This window comes from Mytilus trossulus, chromosome 3 (genome assembly GCF_036588685.1).
Source record: "Mytilus trossulus isolate FHL-02 chromosome 3, PNRI_Mtr1.1.1.hap1, whole genome shotgun sequence".
Lineage (NCBI taxonomy): Eukaryota > Metazoa > Mollusca > Bivalvia > Mytilida > Mytilidae > Mytilus > Mytilus trossulus.
The window spans coordinates 37396357-37420103 of record NC_086375.1 but is presented as its reverse complement, the minus strand read 5'-3'; the positions used below and the strand labels follow the sequence as shown (position 1 = coordinate 37420103).

Sequence of the window (23747 nt, the reverse complement as noted above, 5' to 3'; positions counted from 1 at the left end):
GTCATAATTTGAAACATTTTAAAGGTTAAGATTCCACAGAGTTATTGAACATTTTTAACTATCAAAATCCAGATTTTTTTCTGTATAGAATTATTTCAAGTAAATATATATCGAACCACAGGGTTCGGTAATCAAAAACTTTCTAAAAATGATTATAAAGTTGAAATAAAACAGGACCTTATTATTGGTGAAGGAAATGATTATGTTTTCTCTTCCAGTACACCTGGGTAGATTTTAGTGGTTTTTTTCTGTTGCCCAATCTATCCTTTTCTTGTAATGTTTTAATGGACTGTTGTTTGACTTTTGAACTCTTCATGATGTTTTTGCAAAATTCCAAATTTCCACTATAAATACCTTGATCAACCTAATAATTGTGTCTATAAAATGTTGTTATTTTTTTTAAAAATAATCAATCAATTACTTTTGTCAGTAATATCATGCCCAACCCTGGTCTTTTTGTTATTTTTCTTTCAGTCAATGAAATGTCTGTGCAGATTTACAACTTATGCATTTTCATAACCCTTCCTTCCCTCTTTGGTAATACCAACAAACTTTAAGTTTATCATTCCATTTCCTGAAATGAAATCCCAACTGCAGTTTTATTACTCTATTGTCAGACTTCATTTCTTGTTGAAATAAAAACAATGATTGCAATCATCAACAAAAATCTTTTTAATACTTATCAGAGAGATAATATTTGATATTTTAAATACCAATAAATTGCTTCAGAAATAAAACAAGAAGATAAAATGTCAACACTAACAGATGAAAGAAGTAAACAGAGAAATAAAATATGAAATCTTATCTAGAATGTATAATTTCTATACCAAACCCTTGTATGGACAGCATAATCAGCAATTTTATCTTTCGATTTTCCGATGTACATTTACAACTGTACGGTTATAGCTTGATTTGATTCTTGTTCAAGTATTTGAGGTGCTAATTACTTGCGTAACAACAGTCGTTAGAATTACGTAACTTTAATGATGTGATGAAATGTATTTTACATGTTCAACCTCTGTGGTTATTAAAAATCAACGGCAGAACTCGGCAATAGCGTGAATAAAGCAACTATAATACCAACACAAAAAGGAGAAATAAAACAAATCTTGTACGAATCCTTTGAAATGTTCTATTCATTTTATGGTAAAATGAACTCAATGCATTTAATCTCTTAACTTTAAAGGAAGAATAAAGAAAACTATTTATTCTCAACTTTTGTCTTTAGGATTGTGAGCAGATGGGGAAAAGTTTTGGTATATTTATTTTATAAATCTCACGATCTTTCAAAACTTAATTGCGATATAATTAAAACAGTAAAGGAAACATGATATATGGTTGAAATATTTCATATTCAATCTATATATAAAAGAGTACTTTAATAAAATTTAAAGATACTGAACTTTAATTTATGGACCATTTGTGCATTTCAGAAATTCATTTCACATAACAGGTCCTTGAGACCAAATATTGTACAATGCAAATGAGCAATGGTATTTCATTACAGCTAATTTCCTAATGCTTGAAGAATAAAACTTGGGTAGACTTGCTTGCTTTTTTTGTATAAATGTTTATTCAAACTTTGTAATTAACATTGACATCTTCAAACAACATATATAGACATATTTTAACCTGTATATATTATATTTAAATTTGATTGGAGCCAGGAGGTTATCCCAATTACAATTTTACAATATACAAACAAAGCAAGCAAGATTATAAAACTATTGCTTTACATGCATTGGGAAATCAGCTGTAAATCTTTAAAAAATATTGGGTTTTCATAAAAGATAATACAAGCTGTTTATCAAACATAAGTATTACACTCTTGATGGATACTTTGAACTACCATATAGAAACAGATGATTCGTGCAGGATATTTGTGCATACAGTGTATGGAGTGTAAGAAAATATTTAAAGAAACAACAACATAGGCTAATTTTGGTGCTGTTGAGATTATGTGGTAAAGGGTGTACAAAGGTGATGCAGGGCACTTTGCACGTTATCACATGGTCATTTATATGTGGTAAATGTAAGGAGGACCCCATTAATATGCCATTGTAGCCTGATTATAATTTTTTTTTTATCAACTCAAGAAGAAATTCAGAAGCAGTGTTTTCCACGGGGAATTTTAGCATCATGGTACTATATATGTTTTAAAAAGGGTACTACATGTATCTAAATAGTCTTCAATTATTAAAATTGAATGCTATAATTGTAATTGAACAGCAATAGACGACCTATTCATGTTCCTTATGATGGTGCTAAGATAACATAAACTATTTTTGAAAATGTTTGTTTGCACTTCTATTTAATGGTGTTCTGTTAAGTCCAATGATTGTTAATTTGAAACATATTCATCCAAATAGCATTCATCTTTTTCTGACATTCAAAGAGTTGCAAAAAGCTTTGATAAAATGCAAATTTTTAGTAAAATGCACTTCCAAATGGTTTTCTAAAAAATGGAATTCATTTAATGCTTTTTATCCTGAAAAAAAATAAAAAACAAAAAAAGATACTTTCAATTCTTAAATGAACTGCACATTTCAAGTTTACTCTAAAAAATTGGAATTTTGTTAATGCTTTTCATCCAAGGAAATGAAAAAGCAAAAAATCTCATTCAATTCTTAAACGAGCTGCACTTTTCTTTCATATTTCAATCTTTTTGTTAAAAAATGGAATTCTGTTAATGCTTTTCATCCAAGGAAATGAAAATACAAAACGACTCATTCAATTCTTAAATGAGCTGCACTTTTCTTTCATATTTCAAGTTTACACAAAAATATTGGAATTTCATTAATGCTTTTCTTCCAAGAAAATGAAAAAACAAAAAGACACATTCAGTTCTTAAATGAGATGCACTGTTCTTTCATATTTCAAGTTTATTCTAAAAACTGGAATTCCATTAATTCTTTTCATCCAAGGAAATGAAAAAACAAAAAGATGAATTAAATTCTTAAACGAGCTGCACTTTTCTTTCATATTTCAAGTTTATTCTTAAAAATGGAATTCCGTTAATGCTTTTCATCCAAGGAAATGAAAAAACAAAAAGACTGCTTTCAATTCTTAAACGAGCTACACTTATCTTTCATATTCATGACATGAAAGATAAAACTTTATATCATCAATAAAGAACTAATTGACACTTTGACAGAAGTGCCAGAATCAATCGTATTACGAATTTCATCTATGCAATTATGTAAAAATGCATTTAGCGCTAGCATGAATATGTCACTTTTACTTTAAAAAAACACCCAATATGCTGTGCATGAAATTAAATTTACTAGCTGAACTTGTAAGAACAATAATTTAATTATATGGTTAGGGAAACTAAAAGCACAAATGTATCTGCATATTTTTATCCCAGTCTGGTCCATAATAACTATTTTCAATGATACTCTATTTATACAAATTCGATAAAACAAATGGCAATGCCAGAGATGTATAGAATTATTAATGATTTACGGAATGAACTTTATGTATTGTTTAAATTACCATTTTTTTCCAAATAAAAGTACCAATGACATGCATGAATTTTCTCACGTGCTTTTGGATAAGAAAAAGGATAGACTTATGTTTAAAAAGTTTCATTATACAAGATTAAAATTGACTTGACTAGAAACATAACAAGTACCATAAAATGTCTATGTTACCAAAAGTAAACTTAATTTTTACCTAAATTGAAAGCTATTTGAGGATTAGAAGTTCCATGTGAATCCCTATTTTGACAAATTAGGTTTTGATTGAAAGAAATTTTTAAATAATTTTCTTCCATCAATAAAACTAATGAGGCAAGGGTCATTGTTCAAATTAACTTCTTTGTTGTCTGCTTAGCATGTCAATAAAAAGAAATTACCTTTTCCATGGGTGGGGATCCAGGATTTTTGAAAGGTGGGCATAATTCCATAAAACTGGAGAAAAAATGCCAAGCTAAATTTTTTTCTGACATTTCAGTACTTCATGTAATAAATAATGAGGAATGAACACCATCTACGGTTTCTACACCCCATCCCCATGAAATTGCCACTGCTTTTTTTGAATTACCATTGAACATATTTATCAGTAGATAAAGGACTATCCCTGTAATATATCTACATACTTCTTTAGGATGTCAACCCTATGCAATTGGAATTGATCAGACTTAGGTATCGTTCTTCATTAAAGAATTAATCATCGCTCAATCAGCAAGACACAGAAACTCCATTTTCATTAGCTTGCTAGATGTAATTACATTAAGGCCAGTAATTTCCTACGAAATGAGACTTTTAAGTAGTAATTAGTGTCTGGTATTTAGAGGTATGGTATGATCTAGCCATAACTTAAAGGTAATGGCCAATATACATCTATCCCATTAGTAAAGACTTACTTTTTGAACAACAAACTTATAAGAAAATGAGACAAAGTCAAAGCTTTATAAATATTTTCAAATAGATCTTTGGGAACTTTGCATCTTTCATTCTTATCTCACTTAGATAATAAGCTAAAGATGGAACGAAACATTCTTTTGGGAATAAATAAGTAGAGGATTGATTGATTGATTTTTGGTGTTTTTTGCTACTTTTAACACATTTGGCAGATTTTGTTGGTGGAGGAAATAGCATGCTAGTCAATCAAGATCAAAGTTCAATGCACATTGCCAAAGTGAGGTTTGAACTCACAAACTAATCATGTCCGAAGATAGGAAGCACTATGGTCAAATGACAACATTTGAAGTCAAGAAATAATTATGTAGCAGGAGCTGTATTCAAGAGCTCAGTAACTCATACTTTTCAGTCATTGTGGATTCTTAATGGCAAGTGAACAAAAAGTGTTTTAGATAAATTAGTTTGGAAATCATATACAGGCTAGAATGTCACATCCTAGCTCTTTAATACCATTTTAGTTACTTACCTAACATAAAGCACTTTCCCACATCAAATCTTGCTATACCAATAGCTGGGTCTGTCTGACAGTCATACCTGTCCACAACTATCTCCCAGTAATGTACACCTTTAGAAAATCCTACACTTCCAAGTACAACTCGGTGGTCATAACTATTACATGTAACTGTCTGATTGTCATTAGAAAATAATATATCTGGATGTGCTGAGACTGGATCAAAGTGAAACCAGGCCACTGAAAATAGATAGCAATAGGCATGTAGATATTGATGTGAAAGTTTAGATATCAATATGACATAGATATCAATGTGATAAAGATATCAATGTGAATGTAGATATCAATCTAAATGAAGATATCATTATAAAATAAGATATCAATCTGAAAAAAGATATCAATGAATGTGAAATTACATATCAATCTGAAAGTTGACATCAATATGAAAGTAGATATGGAAAAGAAAGAATGTAATCATTTTTAGTTTTAGGTGGTCTTCAAGGTAAACAAGGTTAAGCCTTATAATCTTAGATAAAAAATTCAAAAGTATAAAAGAACTAATTACTTCTTGTCATAAGGCTGTTATGATCAATGGGTGTTAGTAAAATACTGCCAAGAAACATAAAAAATCACAAATCTTATTAAAACGGCAGACAAAATATTTGTTTTATCGAATTAATTTGAAGCCTAAACCATATCCTATAAAAATCAGAATTCCATCGACAATTTATTAGGTAATGTTATGAAAACGAAAATATAATGGGCTTTATGACTCAACTTTTTCATCATAAAGATTCAAAGGCTGCCTCCAGTTAAAACATCTTTGAATGTTAATGAAATGGTTAACTGTTATTACCACAAGTTAATTTCCCTGCAGTTTAATTTAAACAGATAGTGAAGTTCCCCCAGGGGCTATAGGTACGGAATCTGACAAACTGTCAAAATCTAATCTAATGCTCTCCTAATTCTGATTACTATTTAATGATCAAAGAATGAAAAGTTGGTTTTTCTCTCTCTCCGTTGTTATCATGATGTTTGTCTGTAAGTATGTGAGCGGGTCTGATTCACTACAATAAGGTTGTGTAATGAGCTATGGATGATGTGACCTGATAAAGGGAAATCCCAGGAAAATAAACTGGGGATAATCCACCCATGCATGCAGTGATGTGCACTTGATCATATGCACATAATGTGTAATGAGCAGTACATGACATGACCATTTTAAAGGTAATCCCTGAAAAACACACAAGGGAAAGTGACAATTCACATTGCATGCATTGATGTGCACTTGAAAGTATGCATTTTAATTTCAATAAAAGCTACATTGTATTATGAAAAAGTTTTCACAGAAGTGAAAATTGATCATGTAAAGCCTGAAATTTATGATAATTTCTGTATTCATACATAAATTTAACTGACTTTGTTTTGTAATTTCAGGACCTATCAAATTCAATATCAATAGTTCTCATTGAAACCAAAATATCCTTACCTGATGAAAAGAAAATGGTCAATGGTAATGAATATGTACCATTATATGATTACATATGTGTATGTGGAATGACCATTCTTTGCAAGTTAAATTTTTGTTGCTGCATTATTGTATTCTCAGCTAGAGTGTGGGAGGTCAAGGAATCTATCCCTAAACGATATTTTTCTTTAATCCTGCCTTTCAGGTAGCATTTATAAAGGTCCTACTGACAGTTATGACCTAAGTTTACAAGATGTTACAGGAATTGGCCTATGGTTTGCTTCCTTACTAAATAACTTGTCTCTTGAAAATCAAAACACATCTCCTTATTTTAATATTTTCTTTTCTGGGAACTCTATCAGAAACTTTATGCAACATGTCACAAGGGAACGATTGCATCATCAAAACCTTAATACAATTGTACTCTGGGGAACCCCTGAATCATCAGACAGTTTGTAAAATAGGGTTTCTGGGAACTAAAACATTATAAAGAACCTTTGAGCAAAACCCTCAGGGAAATATAGCATTATAGAACCCTTTGTTAAAACATGTCTATGATTAGCAGTCACGGTTCGTTCATGTTTTGAATAGAGCTTCAAAGGTTTACCAAAACTTTCCATATCTATTGACACAAAGTAGAACAATTTGTTTCATTTGATGTTTTAACCAATGGATAAGAACAAACAACTGAGAACTTTCATCAAATTTTCTTTGGAATAAAACATAACTTTGTAGATTTTATGTTTACACTGTGGACACACTTATCCCTACTGACTTTGTCTAATGACAATTCAACTCGCTATTTCCGTTGGCTAGAAAGCATCCTCAAGTCTATCAGTTGTTAGTAAAATACCCTTAATCTTTCAAAATAAATACAGGCAATTGCAAGAAAATTAATTCTAGACATAAAAATTCCTTAAAAAATAATGTTGTGGTCAAATCTGAAATCAAATCTTTGTGTTTAACCTATAATCTTACATTCAGCTGTTTGGAGACTAATTGGATCACTGTAGTTACTTTCACCACAATAGTTTCCAGCTTTTACTCTTGCATAGTATAAACTGTTGAAATGGAGTCCATCTACAGTGCACATGGTCTCGCGTCCAACATACACTACCTAGAAAATAAATTGATACACTTTTAATTTCAAATGCAAAACACATGGTCTCACAAAAAATAAAAATTCTAGTTATAAATATCACCAACAAACCATTATTCCACATAATACCAGAACTTCCACCAAACAAACAAATATAAATGCTACACAAGGTGTTCAAGCAGGAATTAAAAATAAGTGTTACAGAACTCAGACTTGATCTTGTTTATATGTACTCTAGATTCATTTTTAATCAGTATTTGTTGCTTCTGTTTTAAGTTTGTAAGATCATAGTAGCTAAAAAACAAAACAATAATGCCAAAAATATGCATAATAAAAGTTTGGTAGAGTGTTGACAAATCTAAAAGTTGTTCTATAATATTCAAACACACTACATTTTTGTACCCTTTCATCTAGATTGTACCTGTTGCCGTAGTAAACTGTAAAACTATGACAACTATGTAACAGCATATTACCCAAACCTAATAAATTCAACAATGAAAATTTAAAAGATACCAGTAAAAAACATTTAAAAGCAGCTGAGCAATAATTAATGTCATGCCATGATAAGTATCATTATCATCAAAGACAAGTTAAACTGTTTTTATGACAATCTTTTACACCTCCGATCATTAAACCAAATCAATGATGTAACATGTTGATTACTTACTAGATAAACAAGGATAAAAAGAACGTTTAATAAGTAATTATGACTGACTTTTATATATTACTGTAGATTCGATAGTATATTATCTACCACTGCAGCATATCAGAAGATGTCAATTATCTATGAAGAATTTATTTTAAAAACCTTCAATTTTTTACTTTAGTATATTGTGATTTACACAAACTCTGATTGCATTTTTTGCAACTTGTGTGGTTTTTTAATTAACTCAATTTGTATCCTGGTTGGCATCTTTTTTTTTTCGGTATTAGATTTAGGAAACATTTGCTTCTTGGAATACCTGCCTGATCCTTAGAATTCGTTAGTTGTGAACTAAATTTGAAACAGTATTCCAAACAGATAATTATAAATCTTTGAAGTCTAAACATAGGAAAGATTTATTAAACCCAACAAAATAATTGGATAAAATAGAAACTTAGCAACCAGCATTAAGGCTGAATTATCATTTTTTTTTTATATTCAGTTACAGAACAGTGTCGAATAGTAAGGGAATGGATATGATGATTTTGAATTTCTTGGTTGTTTTTTTTTTTTTTTAAAGCAGAGACACAACTTTTATCTCAAATACATGCATGATGTTTTGTTTTTTCTTAAGGCAGATGTTCTTGTTTTATTTTTTTGTTATCATAAAGTGGTGTCAACATAAATTTCTACATTTTCTGTTGTGTCTGGTGTCTGACCATGAACTGTTATAGACTTTCTATAAGTAGCAACCACTGACAATGGTATCATATTTTGTTAGACACAAATACAGCAGTCTGGTTCTTTCAAGATAATTATTGTTTTCCTATTTTGTTCCATCAAAACATTTGGAAAAGAAAAAGTAATGGGAATTTTCTTGTTATTGGCCTTCAGATACAAAAATAAATAGCTTTACAGGACATCTTTTTATTTACACAAACTATTGTCCATGAAGGAAACTAAACTTAACTGTATGGCCTTCAACAATGAACAATTTCCCTGCATACAAAAGCCTCAAAAGGAGGAAATTGCCATCTGAACAGACTGGCTGAAGTAAACAATATAACCTTGTTTCCTTGCTTGGGATAATAAAAATTGAGAATGGAAATAGGGAATGTATCAAAGAGACAACCCGACCATAGAAAAAACAACAGCAGAAGGTCACCAACAGGTCTTCAATGTACGGTAATAAGAAATTCCCACACCCTTCAGCTGGCCCCAAAACAAACATATACCAGTTCAGTGATAATGAGCGCCATACTAATTTGTACACAAGAAACTAAAATTAAAATAATACAAGACTAACAAAGACCAGAGGCTCATGACTTGGGACTATAATACTTGTTTTGCAGGAAATTCAATATCAATGGGGATGTTTAACATCTTCCAATATCTCTGCTTGTAAATAAAATGTTTTGAAAACATAATATCTTATTTTACAGTGACATTGTTCTCTTTTAGGGACACTTATGTTACTTATTAAAATGCTTTTAAAATTAGTATACCAACCATTGTTTTGGGGACACTTAAGTTTATTATTGTTAAAATGCTTTTAAGATTAGTACAGAGACAGTAATTTTTTGGGACACTTATGTTTATTGTTATAATGCGTCTAAGATTAGTATAGCGACGATTGTCTTTAATTCCTAGACACCAGTAATTGCATGTTGTTATTTCTCAATCCCTTGCAATTGGTCGCTCTTCGTTAATGCTTTTACAATTATTACATTTACTGTAAGTTAATTAATATGGTGACGATTGTTTTTTACGCTTAGACACCATTAAAACATTTTATTATCTAAACCTTTGGTTACTCTTTGTCAATTAGTATATTCTTCAGTGATAAATCGGGTAACGATTGTTCATTAAAGACATTAGTAAAACTATTTTGATCAACCGAACATTTCCACTGCCCTTTGCTAATTAGTATAAATCGAGAATGTTTAGATTGGTGACTATTGATTTTCGCTATGAGACATCGACAATAAAAACATGTTATCTGCCCTTTGCTAATTAGTGTAAATGGAGAATGTTTAGATTGGTGACAATTGTTCTTCACTAGGAGACATCAACAATAAAACATGTTTATTTGACACCATTCCATACTTATTCCTCCCTAAGTGCTTAATGGTGCCAGTGTTGATTCAGCTTAATTTGCTTTTTTTTCCACAATGATATTTTTGCTTACTCAGCAATATTGAACCTGATGTCGAAAAATATGGGATATTTTCATTTACTTGTTTTCACAATGATATTTTTGCCTACTCAGCCATATTGACTCTGATGTAGGATATTTCATACATTCATATAGATTCTTTTATAAAGCTTATTTAATCAATGAAAAGAATCCAGGAATTGTCTGATGGAATTTACATTTAAAGGTGTTTATTCTTTCTTCATTTGAGTCGAAGGCTAAACAAAAAACAATTGATTGTGAATATTTTTGAATCACTGTAGGTATAGGTTCTATTGTATAGACTAATTAAGACTTAAATAATTGTGGGAAAGTCATATTAATGAGAGTGTATATGAATATATATGCAATTATAAAAGAAAGCGCACAAAGGTGAAATCAATTAAAATCTTACAAATAAAGACTATCTGAAAACTATCATGAAATAGAAAGAGTATTGAAATATCAATCAAACAAAATGTGATGGTGTGTTTTGTCAGAAAGTGGGTTTAGGTGCTTATTTGAAACCTCTTTACCATGTCATGAAAACCATGAATTTCTTGAAAGGACATAAGTTGTCAAATTTACACTGATTTTATTCAAATTCTCATATGTGATTTATAATATACTAAATTTAAACAAATTGTCAATGCATGGACTTGATAATATTTATCAGCATGTTTCTGTTTCTTGGTTTGTGGGTGTGGGCATTTGTTTTCCTAAAGACAGCAAACCTTTGAAATTTAGCAAGAAATAGCATTTAAATCTAGAATACTATACTATAGAAGCAATAGATATTGTCAAAAACAAAAGTCTATTTTGTTGATTTTAGCAGTCAGATTGCTGTTTTATTAACATTTATCCATGCCTCATTTCGATGATGATTTGATTTTATGTGAATTTTGATATGAAAAGGTCTCTCTAGTTTTTCTTCAAATATTCTGTTCAACTCTGTAGTAATTTGACTTTGTATTGAATTCATGCCACAAAAAATGAATTCAATCTACTCGATTTGATAATAATTAAATCATGATGAATGCATCAGAAAAAGAGAATATTACATAATTCAACAGTTTAAAGATAACAATTTTTTTAAAAGCTTCAAATTTTCAATTTTAAAAATTATAACTGACAGAGGTAAATAGATTTACTAATTCAAAAATTTTTGGCATGTACAAAGGATTCTTGGGAAATCAAATTAAAGAAATACTTGAAGAAACTCTGATCATATTACAAATGTGATCTGTAATTCCAAGTTATCATGTTAAAACTTTCAATCATGCAAATGGAACATCCATTGTGGAATGAATTCAATCTGAGGACACGACACTCCTCGTATGTGGCTTCTGTCTTCAAAGGAATTTAGTCAATATATAAAGGAAGCCATTTTAGAGCTATTTTTTGTCTCAACTTCCTTATTTAACTTTTTCCATTGATAAGAAATGCCATTACCAAAGATATTATAGAAGATCATGCACTTTTATCTCCCATAAATAGTATTTTTTCTATTTTAGACAGCCTAAGGAAAAATTGGTCCATAATTAGTTAATTTTAAAGTATGCCAAAAATATTCATGTGTTAACCAATCTTTTGTACTAAAAATCTCCAATTGGAGAATGATAGAAAAATTTGAAGATAAAATAACCTTTACAAAAACATTTGGTCTTTAATTTACTGCTAATTCATTACTTGAGACCAAAAGGTAAAATATGACTAAGAATGGGCTGACCTCTTCACACTCATGATATGAGCCTTCATTACAGGATCATGGAAGAACTCATTTTTGAAATTCAACTTACTCTAAAATCTCCGCCATTTCCATCATCAATCTCTAGGTAATAATTGTCAACGATACTTTCTGAATGAGGCTGCCAAACTATTGTTACACTATTGTTCTCAGCACTACATTCCTCCGGTAATATGGTTGGCTTTCCTGGAGCTGTTAAATAGACAAAACACATTTATGTGCATTACTGATTCCTAAACAACTCATCATACTTTCATCATAATGTTAATTAAAATGGCCAAAAAATATATTGTTAATTATCAGCTAATGATTGTTTTGACTAGTCAACGTGCAATGCTGAGCTGACAGGTAAAAACTTATAGGTGCTTCATATAATTTTTAGCCTGTTTTTGTTTTTCTTTTAATTTGGCATTTAAGAGATACAGTCTCTAAAAAATATATAGATAATTATCTTTGACGAATCCTACATTACTGTTAGTATAAAAAATCTGCTAGTAAAAAGAGGTTCTTAAAGCACTTTGTTATATTTTTTGTCTTCATATTGCATTTACGAGTTCCCGTCACTCAAAAATATATTTCTAAATAATTACATTAGATGTAAGTTTCATTATAATACGTTATTCTGATTGGCTAACATGTTATTCCGTAAACAATTGCATCAGACAATAACATTTATCATGCATGATGACACGAGGTGCCACAAAAAAGTGCACAGGTGAATTAAATAAAACTGGATAAAAATCGTGTTTTCATGATTTTAGCTAAACAAATGTAATTATAAGTATTGAATACTTCTTTTTGAAACTTTATAGGGTTGTAAAAGCGTTGACCGTGCGTACATTTTTAGAATGAAGCGCTTCCGCGCTTCATACAAAATGTACTTCGGTCAACGCTTTTACCACCCAATAAATTTACAAAAAGAAGCATTCAATTCTTAAATAATAATCATTGACTAGTCATCCTACAATACTGCAAGTAAATAAAAACTGATAGTAAAATTGTAAAGGGGTGCTTGAAAGTATTTTTTTAGTTTTTCAGTTTTTCTTTTAATTATGCTTTTACAAGATACAGTAACTAAAAAGATACAAAATCTCTCTGGAGTTATAATTGCATTTTAATTGAAATCATCATCTTCAAGCAACACAAGTGCACTATTGATCAGATATTTAAAGATATCAGAGAAGCTATCCAGTACTTGTACTTCAAAATAGATTTCATATTGATACACAAGAGATTGAGCTGTGAAAAAGGAATGCAATAAATTATTTGGAATTCTGACTATTTTCTGGCTGGGAGAAGCAATGGCTTGCCATGCAGGTAAAACTCACAATTAAGGAGGCTCGCGGGTATAAGATTTTCAGAAAAAAATAAAACATTCAATTTTCATTACATATTTTGTAAATTACCTTAAGTAGAAATTGTTACTTTATCATATGGCAAAAAAATCATTCCAAAAAAATCAATTTGTGTTGGCCCCAGCTGACTTTTAAAATGTAGATATCATTGAAAAAGCTCGAAATTATCTCCCTTTAGTGCAAAAATGCTATTTTTTTCTGGCATTCAAATTAAAATATCTTTTTTTACTCATCAGTGACGTATATTTTTTATTGTTGTTTTCAAATAAGCTATACATAAACTAAATAATTGAAAAATTTAAGTTATTTCTGTAATTAGGTTTTTTTTTTATTTCGATATTACCTCTTTTTCTCCTATTAGTTCAACAGAAAAAAAGTACCTTTACAAAAATGTATGTTTCTTTTGAAGGCAGATTGTGAGCGTAAATGATCGGTGACCCCTCTTTTTTATTTTATTTTTCTATTAGGTATAAGATTAAGTTCATTTATAGAAAAAAATAGCGAAATCTTATATTAAATAAAAAAAAAGATTTAGACCCACGAGCCCCCTTAAGAGTTTAGAGTACATGTAAAATCTCAAATTTTGATTTTGATCCACAAGAAATTTATTGATTTGATTATTTGGTGATGAACACCACTGACAACACTATTCTGCTATTTGTTGGTGATCAGTTTTTGTTGATGGCCCAGAGAGAACCATGACTTTTGGTATGAAAACTTACAACAGTAGTCAATTAAGATTGGAGATGACACACCTGCCACATGTGGGATTCAAACTCACAACCTCAGTGTTGAAAGGCTAGTGATACAGTAGTAAGACTACGTAATACAACTGCTCAACAGGGGGCTCATTGAGGGGTTCCGATCCCCGATCCTGCTTACTGTTTTGTCAGATATAGGTAAGCAATTCTCATTTTTTTGTCATTTTCCGGGTACCGCAAGACCTCATTTTCCGTTTTCACGACACAATAATTTGACTTTTATGTGTCATGCTTACAAAAAATCGGCAATCCCGTGTCACGCTTTGACCCCAATGAGACCCACCTCAACCACTGAAGCCCCACGCACAAGAAATTGAGTTGTAAATAAATTGAATGCCATGCAAGTAAAACAATGGTAACTAACCATGCTTACACTCCAGATTTTTTAGTACATGTACTTTTAAAAAATGTAATGTTGATACAAAGTAGGAGATTGAGATGTTATCAAGGAATGTATAAATTCAGTGGGAATTCAGACTTTTTTTCTGACTGAGACAAGCACTGATATGTCATGCAGGTAAAACAAAGGTAAAACAATCCATGTTTACATCAAAGATGTTTGAGTAGTTCAATAAAATAAAATAAAAAGTGGCATACAGATATTTCATAATATGATAAAAAGAAAGTCATTGCATAATTAAGAAAAAAGTATGAGAGATACGTTTTTGTAGAGAAAAATATCTTTATCCATTATGTGTCATTTCTATAAACTTTTTTTCTTTGATTAGGATTGTATATCATAAAGCTGACAGTTTGCAATTTTCTTAGGAGGGATTACATTTATTAGTGACATACTATTTCAGACCAAATATATTCCCATATCTCTCAAATCTATCTTTTCCCCTTGTATAGATTTTTTTGAAATTCTAGACACCAAGTCTAATAAAGCATACAAAGATAATGGAAACATATATAAAAATAATCATTTTCTATCAACTAGATTTTGCTCATATTATATTTAAGTGGCCTTATCCCTCCTTAAAAAAAAAGATAATAAAAAATGGGAAAATAAGTGGAGTAACAGCTAAAAAGGGAAAATGGAATACAGGAATTCATGCATATCATTGGCAATACAAATTTGAAATAATAAACAGTTCATAACAATACACAACTAATTATGTTCAAAATACAACATCATTCACAGACAAATATAACATATAAAGTGGTACTCCATGCAGGCATTACTTACTCGTTGTCCCATCTGATAGATTCAAATTATAAAATATTTTACAGTGAGATATTAAAAGATATTTTTTTGTGAGCTATTCATATATTATTTGTTAGGTACATGTATTAAGAGTCATTTGATTGTAAGTGTTTCTCTATTGCCTTTTGCAGTTTATTCAAAATTCTGATCCTGTCAGAGTTTGACTTTGCAGTAGGTTAAAATTTCTTACCAGTTGAACAGTTTGATTTGCAATTGGTGTGTGCATTTGAATTAGTTGCAATCTTTGGAGAAAAAAACTTATAATCAAGCCACAGTAGGATAAAAAAAATTGTGAGCTAATTAAAATATATATTTTTTTGGTGAGGTTACTGTAATAAAGAAGATTTTATTTTTATTTTCTAAAGAGTAAAAGATTTAAACCAGTATACAGTTTTATACCATTTGACAGATGAAAATAATATAGCACAGTGGTCATTCATTCTCTTCTTAAAATATGTGATGAGTACTTAATAACTCATTATATATCAAGATTAATTTTTTTATCTTATGATGATATTAGCTAAAAGCTGTCTGTCTTATATCTATAAGCTGTTAATAGGAACGAAGAAGGGTTTTGTTGCTGAGATGATTTCAGGACGTGAGAGTACATCAATACTGAACATATTTCTTTATCTTGATAAATGAAAATAACCACAGCTTTATCTAATCACAAGTAAAAAGGAAGTTTTTATTAACACATTCTGATAGCGCTTTTGACAATTCACTGGTTAAATGTCAAGGATAAATATTTTTTTTGTGATTATCTTACAAGAAAGAAACTGATTTTCTTGCTGTTGTTAAAGGATGCTTTTTTGTTATTGAACTTGAATTTTGATCACATTAATGTCAAATATTAGTCAACTGAAAATTATCAACAGAGAATGGAAAACAGAAAAATATTTGTTTGGTTTTATCATTCTAATACTGTTCATTAACTTAATAAGTGTCCATAGCTTCCCTTTTAAAACAAAAAAATTGTAGTTCTTTATATCATAAAAATATATACATGTATATGCAATAATTGAAAAGCTTATATTGAAGGTTATAGTGTGTCTGCCACAGACATTTGGAATAGCATCATTATAAGGGTGCAACCCTAGCTTACCTTTCATTTGGAAAAAGTTCATTGTTTGTATTGAATGTTGAACTGGTGTTGAATCTAAAGTTAGCTCAAACTCTGGAGAAACTCTAGGTACCAGTTCTATATCCTTGTTGAAGTTCTGGTTAGCCATATTGACTCTGCTTAGCAGTCCATTAGATACCTATAATTATAAAAGTCATAAAATCAAAAAAGAATTGAAAATATCTATACACCAGTCCAGGTGCGAAAATTTCTTGCTACATTGAAGACCTGTTGGTGACCTTCTGCTGTTGTTTTTTCTTTGGTCCAGTTGTTGTGTCTTTGACACATTCCCCATTTCCATTCTCAAATTTTAAAACTTTAAAATCAAACCATAAGTGGTTTTTTTTTCTCAATTCAAGCGTTTTCAAACAGAAAACCTATTGCTAAATTTTTTAGACACCCTTACTCTGTCCTATGGATAGAAAACAAAACAAGATGCAAATTTTTCTATTGTCTCAGATTATCTTTTATGAAGATTGGGTTATGGTAAATTCTCAATAACCTGTATGAAGTTGTGACTTCTTGGTCGCTGACCTCTAATCATGAAATTCAGAGTGATACAAACTTTTTATACAGTCTCACTATGACAAAATATTGGTTGATGTTGGCCATTGTTTGATAAAGTTTGGATAAGAGACAGTATATCTCAATGGTGCCTTTAAGAGAGAATGCTAGGGATGGATAGACCAATACAAAGAGGCATTACTACATGTATCTCAATGCCAAAACTTTGTTGTTTATCTTTATGAGGACATAACCTTTAGTAAGACAGTTTGAATACAATTTCAAAATTTACTGAGCCTAAGTGTTTGCCTCATTAAAGGCAAAGGCAGACACAAGGCACACAATAAACCAATTAAACTTTCAAATTTCAACATAAAGCCAAGTTTTTAGTGTATATTAATGGCTATAATAGTTTTTTTCTCAATGCCTATTTTTTTTTAACGTCTGTGTGTTTTAATGATTGTTGCAAGAACTTGTTTGTTTTCTTTTTAAAATCTTAGGCAGACAACCACCTGCTGTATAACGCTGTGTGAATCATGCTGAGATCAGAGACAGAATACTAATCACCCATTATCTCTTTAACAAGTTAACCTTTAACCCTTCATCCATTGTTTAATGTCCGTTGGGGATCATTAAGTAAATATTCAATAATATCTTATGGCTCTTTAAGGGGATTCATTTAACTTTTGATTGGACAATTTAATACCAGCTTGCTCCTTACTTCCCTGCAAAAAACTGTCCTGGGACTAATAGTACATCTGGCCAATGTCTAATAATAAGATCATAAGGCAAGTGCACTCTACAGAAAAGAAACTTTCTCTTTACACTTTATTATTATGTGCATTATTGCACTTTATGGGGTATGATATAACCTTCTTTCATCTCTATGACTAAATTAATTTTGTTATTTTGTTAGGCTTCAAAGCCCTATGTCTACATGGGAGTGGACCAGAACAGTTCATCAAATGGTACTTGATATAAACAGAAACTTTTTACTAGTCTCTATTTTGGGAAAAGCATGATGAAAAAAAAATACAAATTGACTCTAATTCTCAATTAATCTTAGAGTGAAATAAGTTCATAATTAACCAATTTGAGTTTCAAAATTTCACATTTCTCCTACAGTGTGTTCTAAGATAGAATTTAGCTTTTCTAATCCTGTCCATTTTTTTTAAGATGTTGAGACAACTATTCAGCATTGTCTAAAAGACATGAATGCTAGCAACTATATATGTCTCCATAAGGCATTCAACAATGAGCAAAACTGTATTTTTGTCAGCAATAAAAGGCCCTGACATGAAAAAATATGATACATTTCAAATGATGAAAATCCATCACCTACTAGTAATTTATGACTAAAAAATAATGAAAAGCAAATATAACAGACAGCAACCAGTGATTAAACATGCTTCACTGTTTCATGTAATTCAAACCTGGAGCAGAGTACCTGAAGCTGTTTGCTTAGGAAACACAGAGATCAAACACAGCTTATTTTTCAATAAACACCAGTTTTAATGATAAAGTTCAAACCATTAAAATCTATAGTATCGATTAGATAATACAGACTCAGAGGTGCCAGGACTAGCTCTGACAGATGGTCCATGTAAACTTAATAGCAACAAATCACTGGCACAATCCATTAATTCTTAAGCTTGGCAAGATTTGTTTTCATTACAAATAACATTTATTATTTCAATAAATCTTTTGAATGGAGACTTGTGATATGTAAATATACCAAGTATTTTACAAAATATATTATTGGTATTGGTTTTGTTGTTAGGATAGTCACAATATCTACCATCAAGCTTCTGAACATTTTTTTTTATTCTTTCAATTTTCAAGATCAAGAAATATATATACATTATAAATATTTTCCTTATACCAACTTTTCTTTGATGACTTTTTTTTTTTATTTAATAATATTTCAAATGAAAGACAAATGAAGAGAAATCTTCAAAAGCATAACATCAAAGATACAATTGAAGGGTAAAGAAAGAAAGAGTATGAAGATTGGATGAAAACAATATCTATGGAAAAGATGACAGGTCAAAGGTCAGAAGTAGGAAAGAAAAGAACATAGCTTGAAGTGACAGTGTTTAGAATGGAGAGTGAATTGTGAGTACAATGGTGAACTAAACAAAACAAAGTTATAAACAGAAAAAGCAAAGAGATGAAAGTGGCAGCTGATCCTGAAATTTATACCATTTCAAGGATATCTAAGATTCTATGTTTGTCATCCCTCAAAAATCTCGCTTTTTATGGTTTCATTTGGTTAAGATTCTTCCTTTTGTTATTTTGATGAGGTAATATAAAGATCACTCATTGAAAAGGCAAATTTGAAAAAAGAAAGCAAAGAGATGAAAATGGGGATCTTTTGAAATCACTATTTCATCTTTAACCAAGTATTTTGTATATATAATAATCTTCTTACAATTTATAGTACAGTGCTACAAATAATAAACAATTAAGTTATAATAAAACAATTATCTATTGATAAGCACCACTCTCTAAATGTCTGAAGTAGCCAATAAATAAGACAAATTCAGCCATCTGGCCTCGCTCATATTTTGATATCAGTGGTCAGTTTGAGACAAATTACTGGCCATTTTCTTTGACAGGAAAAGTCATTTTTCACAATAAAATGACACTCACAGGGAGATCTGCCTTATTATCAACCTATAAAGTCCACTGCAATTAGCTCATTGATCAAATATTTAATCTAAAGCATGTAAAAGATCTCAATTCTTCATTTTGTATGGATGAAAATAACTCATTTCAAAAGATGCTGTCAAAATGTTGGATTAGAAAGCCCACCATGATGAATAGTGTAAACCTATGAGAAAAAGATATAAAATTTATTTGTATTTTATTGCTACTATTTGTATGACAAATTAATATGTTTCTACTTATCTATATACATTAATCAATGTCAAAAATCAACAATCATCAATGATATAAATATCTATCAAAATATACAGTCCATATGGTTTAATAATTTTATTTATTATTTTCTAAGTTCCAACAGTGCACAAATCATTTAATGAAATATCCATATATGAGGTCATTATCTATAAACAAGGAACCTGACTGTTCAAGTTGGAGTTTCTGCTATTTTCAAGTATAAGGATGATCATGATAAATATTGTGTTTAATGTTAGGTAGCAAGTAGCAAGTATTTCAAGTATATCAGAAAGAACTAATAATAGGTATGAAGTGACATAAAAAAACAAAACGTTAAAGCAAGAAATGAAGATATATTTATCAAAGTACATCAGTTTTATTTCTGTTCTTCATCTTGAAACTGTCTATTCCATAACAATTGATTTATTCTATTGATTGATGGTTGTCAACATCAACACATATTGTGCAAAGTTTTTGCCAGAATAAATTTTCAAATAGCTCTATTAATTACAGTCATCTCTTGATTAATGTCATGTGACATATATCTCAAATAATGTTTAGGCTTTTCTTAAACATTTAAGCTTATTATAGTCCAATGATAACTAAGATATTTTTTTGACGTAAGACTAAAGAGGAATCATTTGTGGTTAATTGAAATTTCTATATAATTGGTTTTAAAATGCATATCTCCCATTGACATTTAAAATCTGCAACAATGAATTAAACCTAAGGGACATATAAAATTTCTACTTAAATCACAAAAATGTTAAATCCCTGTATTCTCAAGTTCAGTATTTTATCAAAATTCATTGCTTTAATTAACATCAAATTTCATGAAGATTGGTATACCTTACAAATTAAAGTCAATATAGAGTACAATTCAAGTACACATGCTCCCACGTACCTAAAACAATGAATATAAATGGCAATGAAATTAGCCAATGAAGGATATAAAATAGCCAGTCTTTCCTGGTGGCTTGATTGTTTACATAACCTTACCAAGAACTTTCTAGTGGAAACTTCATCAACTTTCTTCCACTAGACCAGTAAATCTAATCTATCATGACAAACATTTATTTTCTACCAGACTGGTCAATGTTTCTACTGACCAAAGCTTGTTTATGTTAGTCTTTCCAAGTTATTTATCAGAAATGTCAGGAGTTTAACAAGCTTCATCTGATGTCTTCATCAGGAAATTTTGCATACTTGATCTTTGATCAAATTTGAATTATAGAGGTATGGGATATATACAAATGAGATGGAATTAAACTCAATAAAGGAAAATGCATCTACTGGTCAATAAACAGTCTTTAAATATCCATTTTAATTTTCCGCATGATTTATTACTTGTGGCGGTCAGTCCATCATGGTGGGTCTTACTTCCCTTTTACTTTTTTTTAAACTTTTTTGGCTTTTTATATCAGTCCCTTAAACCAACCCTTAGTCAATATACTTTGAATTCATTGAAATTCATTTGGTACTAATTTTTGTGAATTTCAGGATATAGATAACCCAAAATTTATAATACATTTTTAATGAAATATAAATTTCCTAAATTCATTTGATCAAAATTTGTCAAAAATCACAAAATCTATAAATCCAAGGAAATATATTCCAACGAAACTAATGAATCAACTGTAAATAGATTTTAGTGCATGTATTTTTTACTGCTTTTATTTATGATCAGATTCTGCAAGAATAAAATCTAATGAAACACTTTTATAGAACTATCTTATTGATTTGACTGTCCTGTCGTAGTTCCTTCACACAGATTGACAGAGAAACATGCTGCATATTGAAATTACATCAACAGAAGCATTCAGATCAGAGGATTTCTTCAATAGAAACTTTTATATTCTTTGAAATCAAATATTGTTTTCTTGTCAACTGTAAAAGTGTCTTTTATCCTCGAAAGATGTAATATTTGATTTACTTTAAATTCTTTAAAATTCCTTTACAAATTCGTCTTCAAATATTTTGATTACCAAAGTAGAGGATGAATAATCAACAAATGGGAAACAATCTTATTGATGGGACAAATATTGAATTTCTTGGTTCTTAAATCTGTTTTTGTCACCATTTTAACTGTTTTAGGTCAGCAGCGGCTAGTATGAGTAATACTACGGGAGTCTTAATTAAAATGATAACCATTTAATGATTAAATGTCACGTCTTTTTAAAGTGTCATCTGTTGCTACACTTGACTGGCCGACATCTCTTTATTTTTTTCTAATCAAAATGATTATTAGCAGTTTTAGTTTTTTTGTGTGAGGTCATTTGGGAAATTTGAAGAGAGGCATGTCTATGATAGTAACCACAACTTTTTCTATGCATGAAAGAAGTGGAGTTTGCCATTTTCTATAGACATTTTATGTATTGTTAAAAACCATATTGTGCTGTTGAGTCTGCTTGATTGACATATAATCCATTTCTCAATGTACTCATATGGAATTGATCTAAAAATTTGTATCAAAAAAACTACTTTATTGCCTAAAAGTAAAGGGTTGTTATTCAGCTGAAACCCCACTTTACTTTTTGAGAGGAATATAAATGGTGTGAATTTAAACAATGTCTTTTTTTTCATGTCATACTGGAATAAACACTGAGTTTAAGCATTTCTTAAAAAAAAGTTATGTCATTTTTAGACATTTTAGGGAAGTGCATGCCTACAATGTCAATGCTTTGTTGTCATGTTCTATCACCAAACAAAGAAGCTGTACTGAAGGAAATACCCCTTAACATTTATTTCAATGTTCATCCCACAAATACAGAAGCTCAAATGAAGGAAAGACATTCAACAAGATGATACACTACTAAGTGTACAGCATAATAGCTCTACTTATCTAGCAAAATTTCAATTTAAGAAAAAAATACAAAGATTTTCTTCAAAATTATATAAAATTAGAAAATTTTACAACACACGAAAAAACCAAAGGCTTTTGAATGTAAGGGGTATCATCTTGTGGGCAAAGGGCATATAGGACATTTTGATATCAAACAGATTTTACAGTACATCAAATGCAATCAAACTGAATTCAGTCATCAGCAAAGTGTATTGATTAAATTTGATTAGAGATGTAAATGTTGTCAATTTTCTTCAGCAATCATTACAGGGTTCACTTAGGCTAATATTCCCAACATCAAACACAAATAGACAGAAACCCTGCCTTGTCATACTGAAAAAACGTCTTGCTTCAAACATTTAATATGCTGCTAAATATATTGTAATGTTCCGTCAATCTTGATTCAATCTACTTTCCCCTTAACATCAATGCAAAATTATAGTTTGGAACAAATTAGTTTTTTTCTTCTTATCAAACTTTAAAGACTGTCTTAAAATATATGTCATCTTTTAGAAGTGAGATGATATAGAAAGTTGTATGTATGTCTTCATATCATCTAATCAGTGGTTTATTTTCAAAATAATTATAGCTTAATTTTTTTTAATGGAATTCCTGAAATGATAAACAAATTTTTGGATACTACAAATTGAGAACTATGAAACTTTGGCAATCAACAATAACAATTGATGTTATTTCTCTACTTGTTTAAGTATAACTTTACCTATATAATCCAAATGTGAGTTTAAGCTATTGTTGTGAGCAATCTGTCAAATGTTTTTGGCAATTACAAAACATTAAATTCTATTTTTGAATTTATAACTATTTTATAATAAAAATAATAATATTTGATCTTTATCATTATTTGTTCTGCTACAGATTACCTATATAAATGAAATATTTTACTGGAATATATTGCTATCTGCTATTAAATAAACATGTAGGTATCTGTTTGAAAAAGATACATCTCTAATGCCAAATTTAACAAGTTGAAAACAAAAATATGTTGTTGCTACAATGATCATAATTTTTTTGCCATTTTTTACAAGCAC

At 29.9% G+C, this 23747-nt stretch overlaps 1 protein-coding gene across 2 annotated transcripts in view; it reads right to left on the bottom strand.

Annotated features, from left to right (window-relative positions):
* LOC134711386 (E3 ubiquitin-protein ligase TRIM9-like) overlaps nt 1-23747 on the bottom strand; it is a 57192-nt gene that overhangs the window by 5102 nt on the left and 28343 nt on the right. Inside the window, exons 4-8 of one of the 2 annotated variants that reach the window (XM_063571947.1) lie at nt 16434-16590; nt 15311-15322; nt 12058-12197; nt 7322-7460; nt 4891-5115 (exon numbers count right to left, since the gene is read on the bottom strand). In XM_063571947.1, the coding sequence (XP_063428017.1) occupies nt 4891-5115; nt 7322-7460; nt 12058-12197; nt 15311-15322; nt 16434-16590 (673 nt within the window). The remainder of the gene's footprint in view (nt 1-4890; nt 5116-7321; nt 7461-12057; nt 12198-15310; nt 15323-16433; nt 16591-23747) is intronic. The other variant, XM_063571948.1, reaches the window with a different exon arrangement.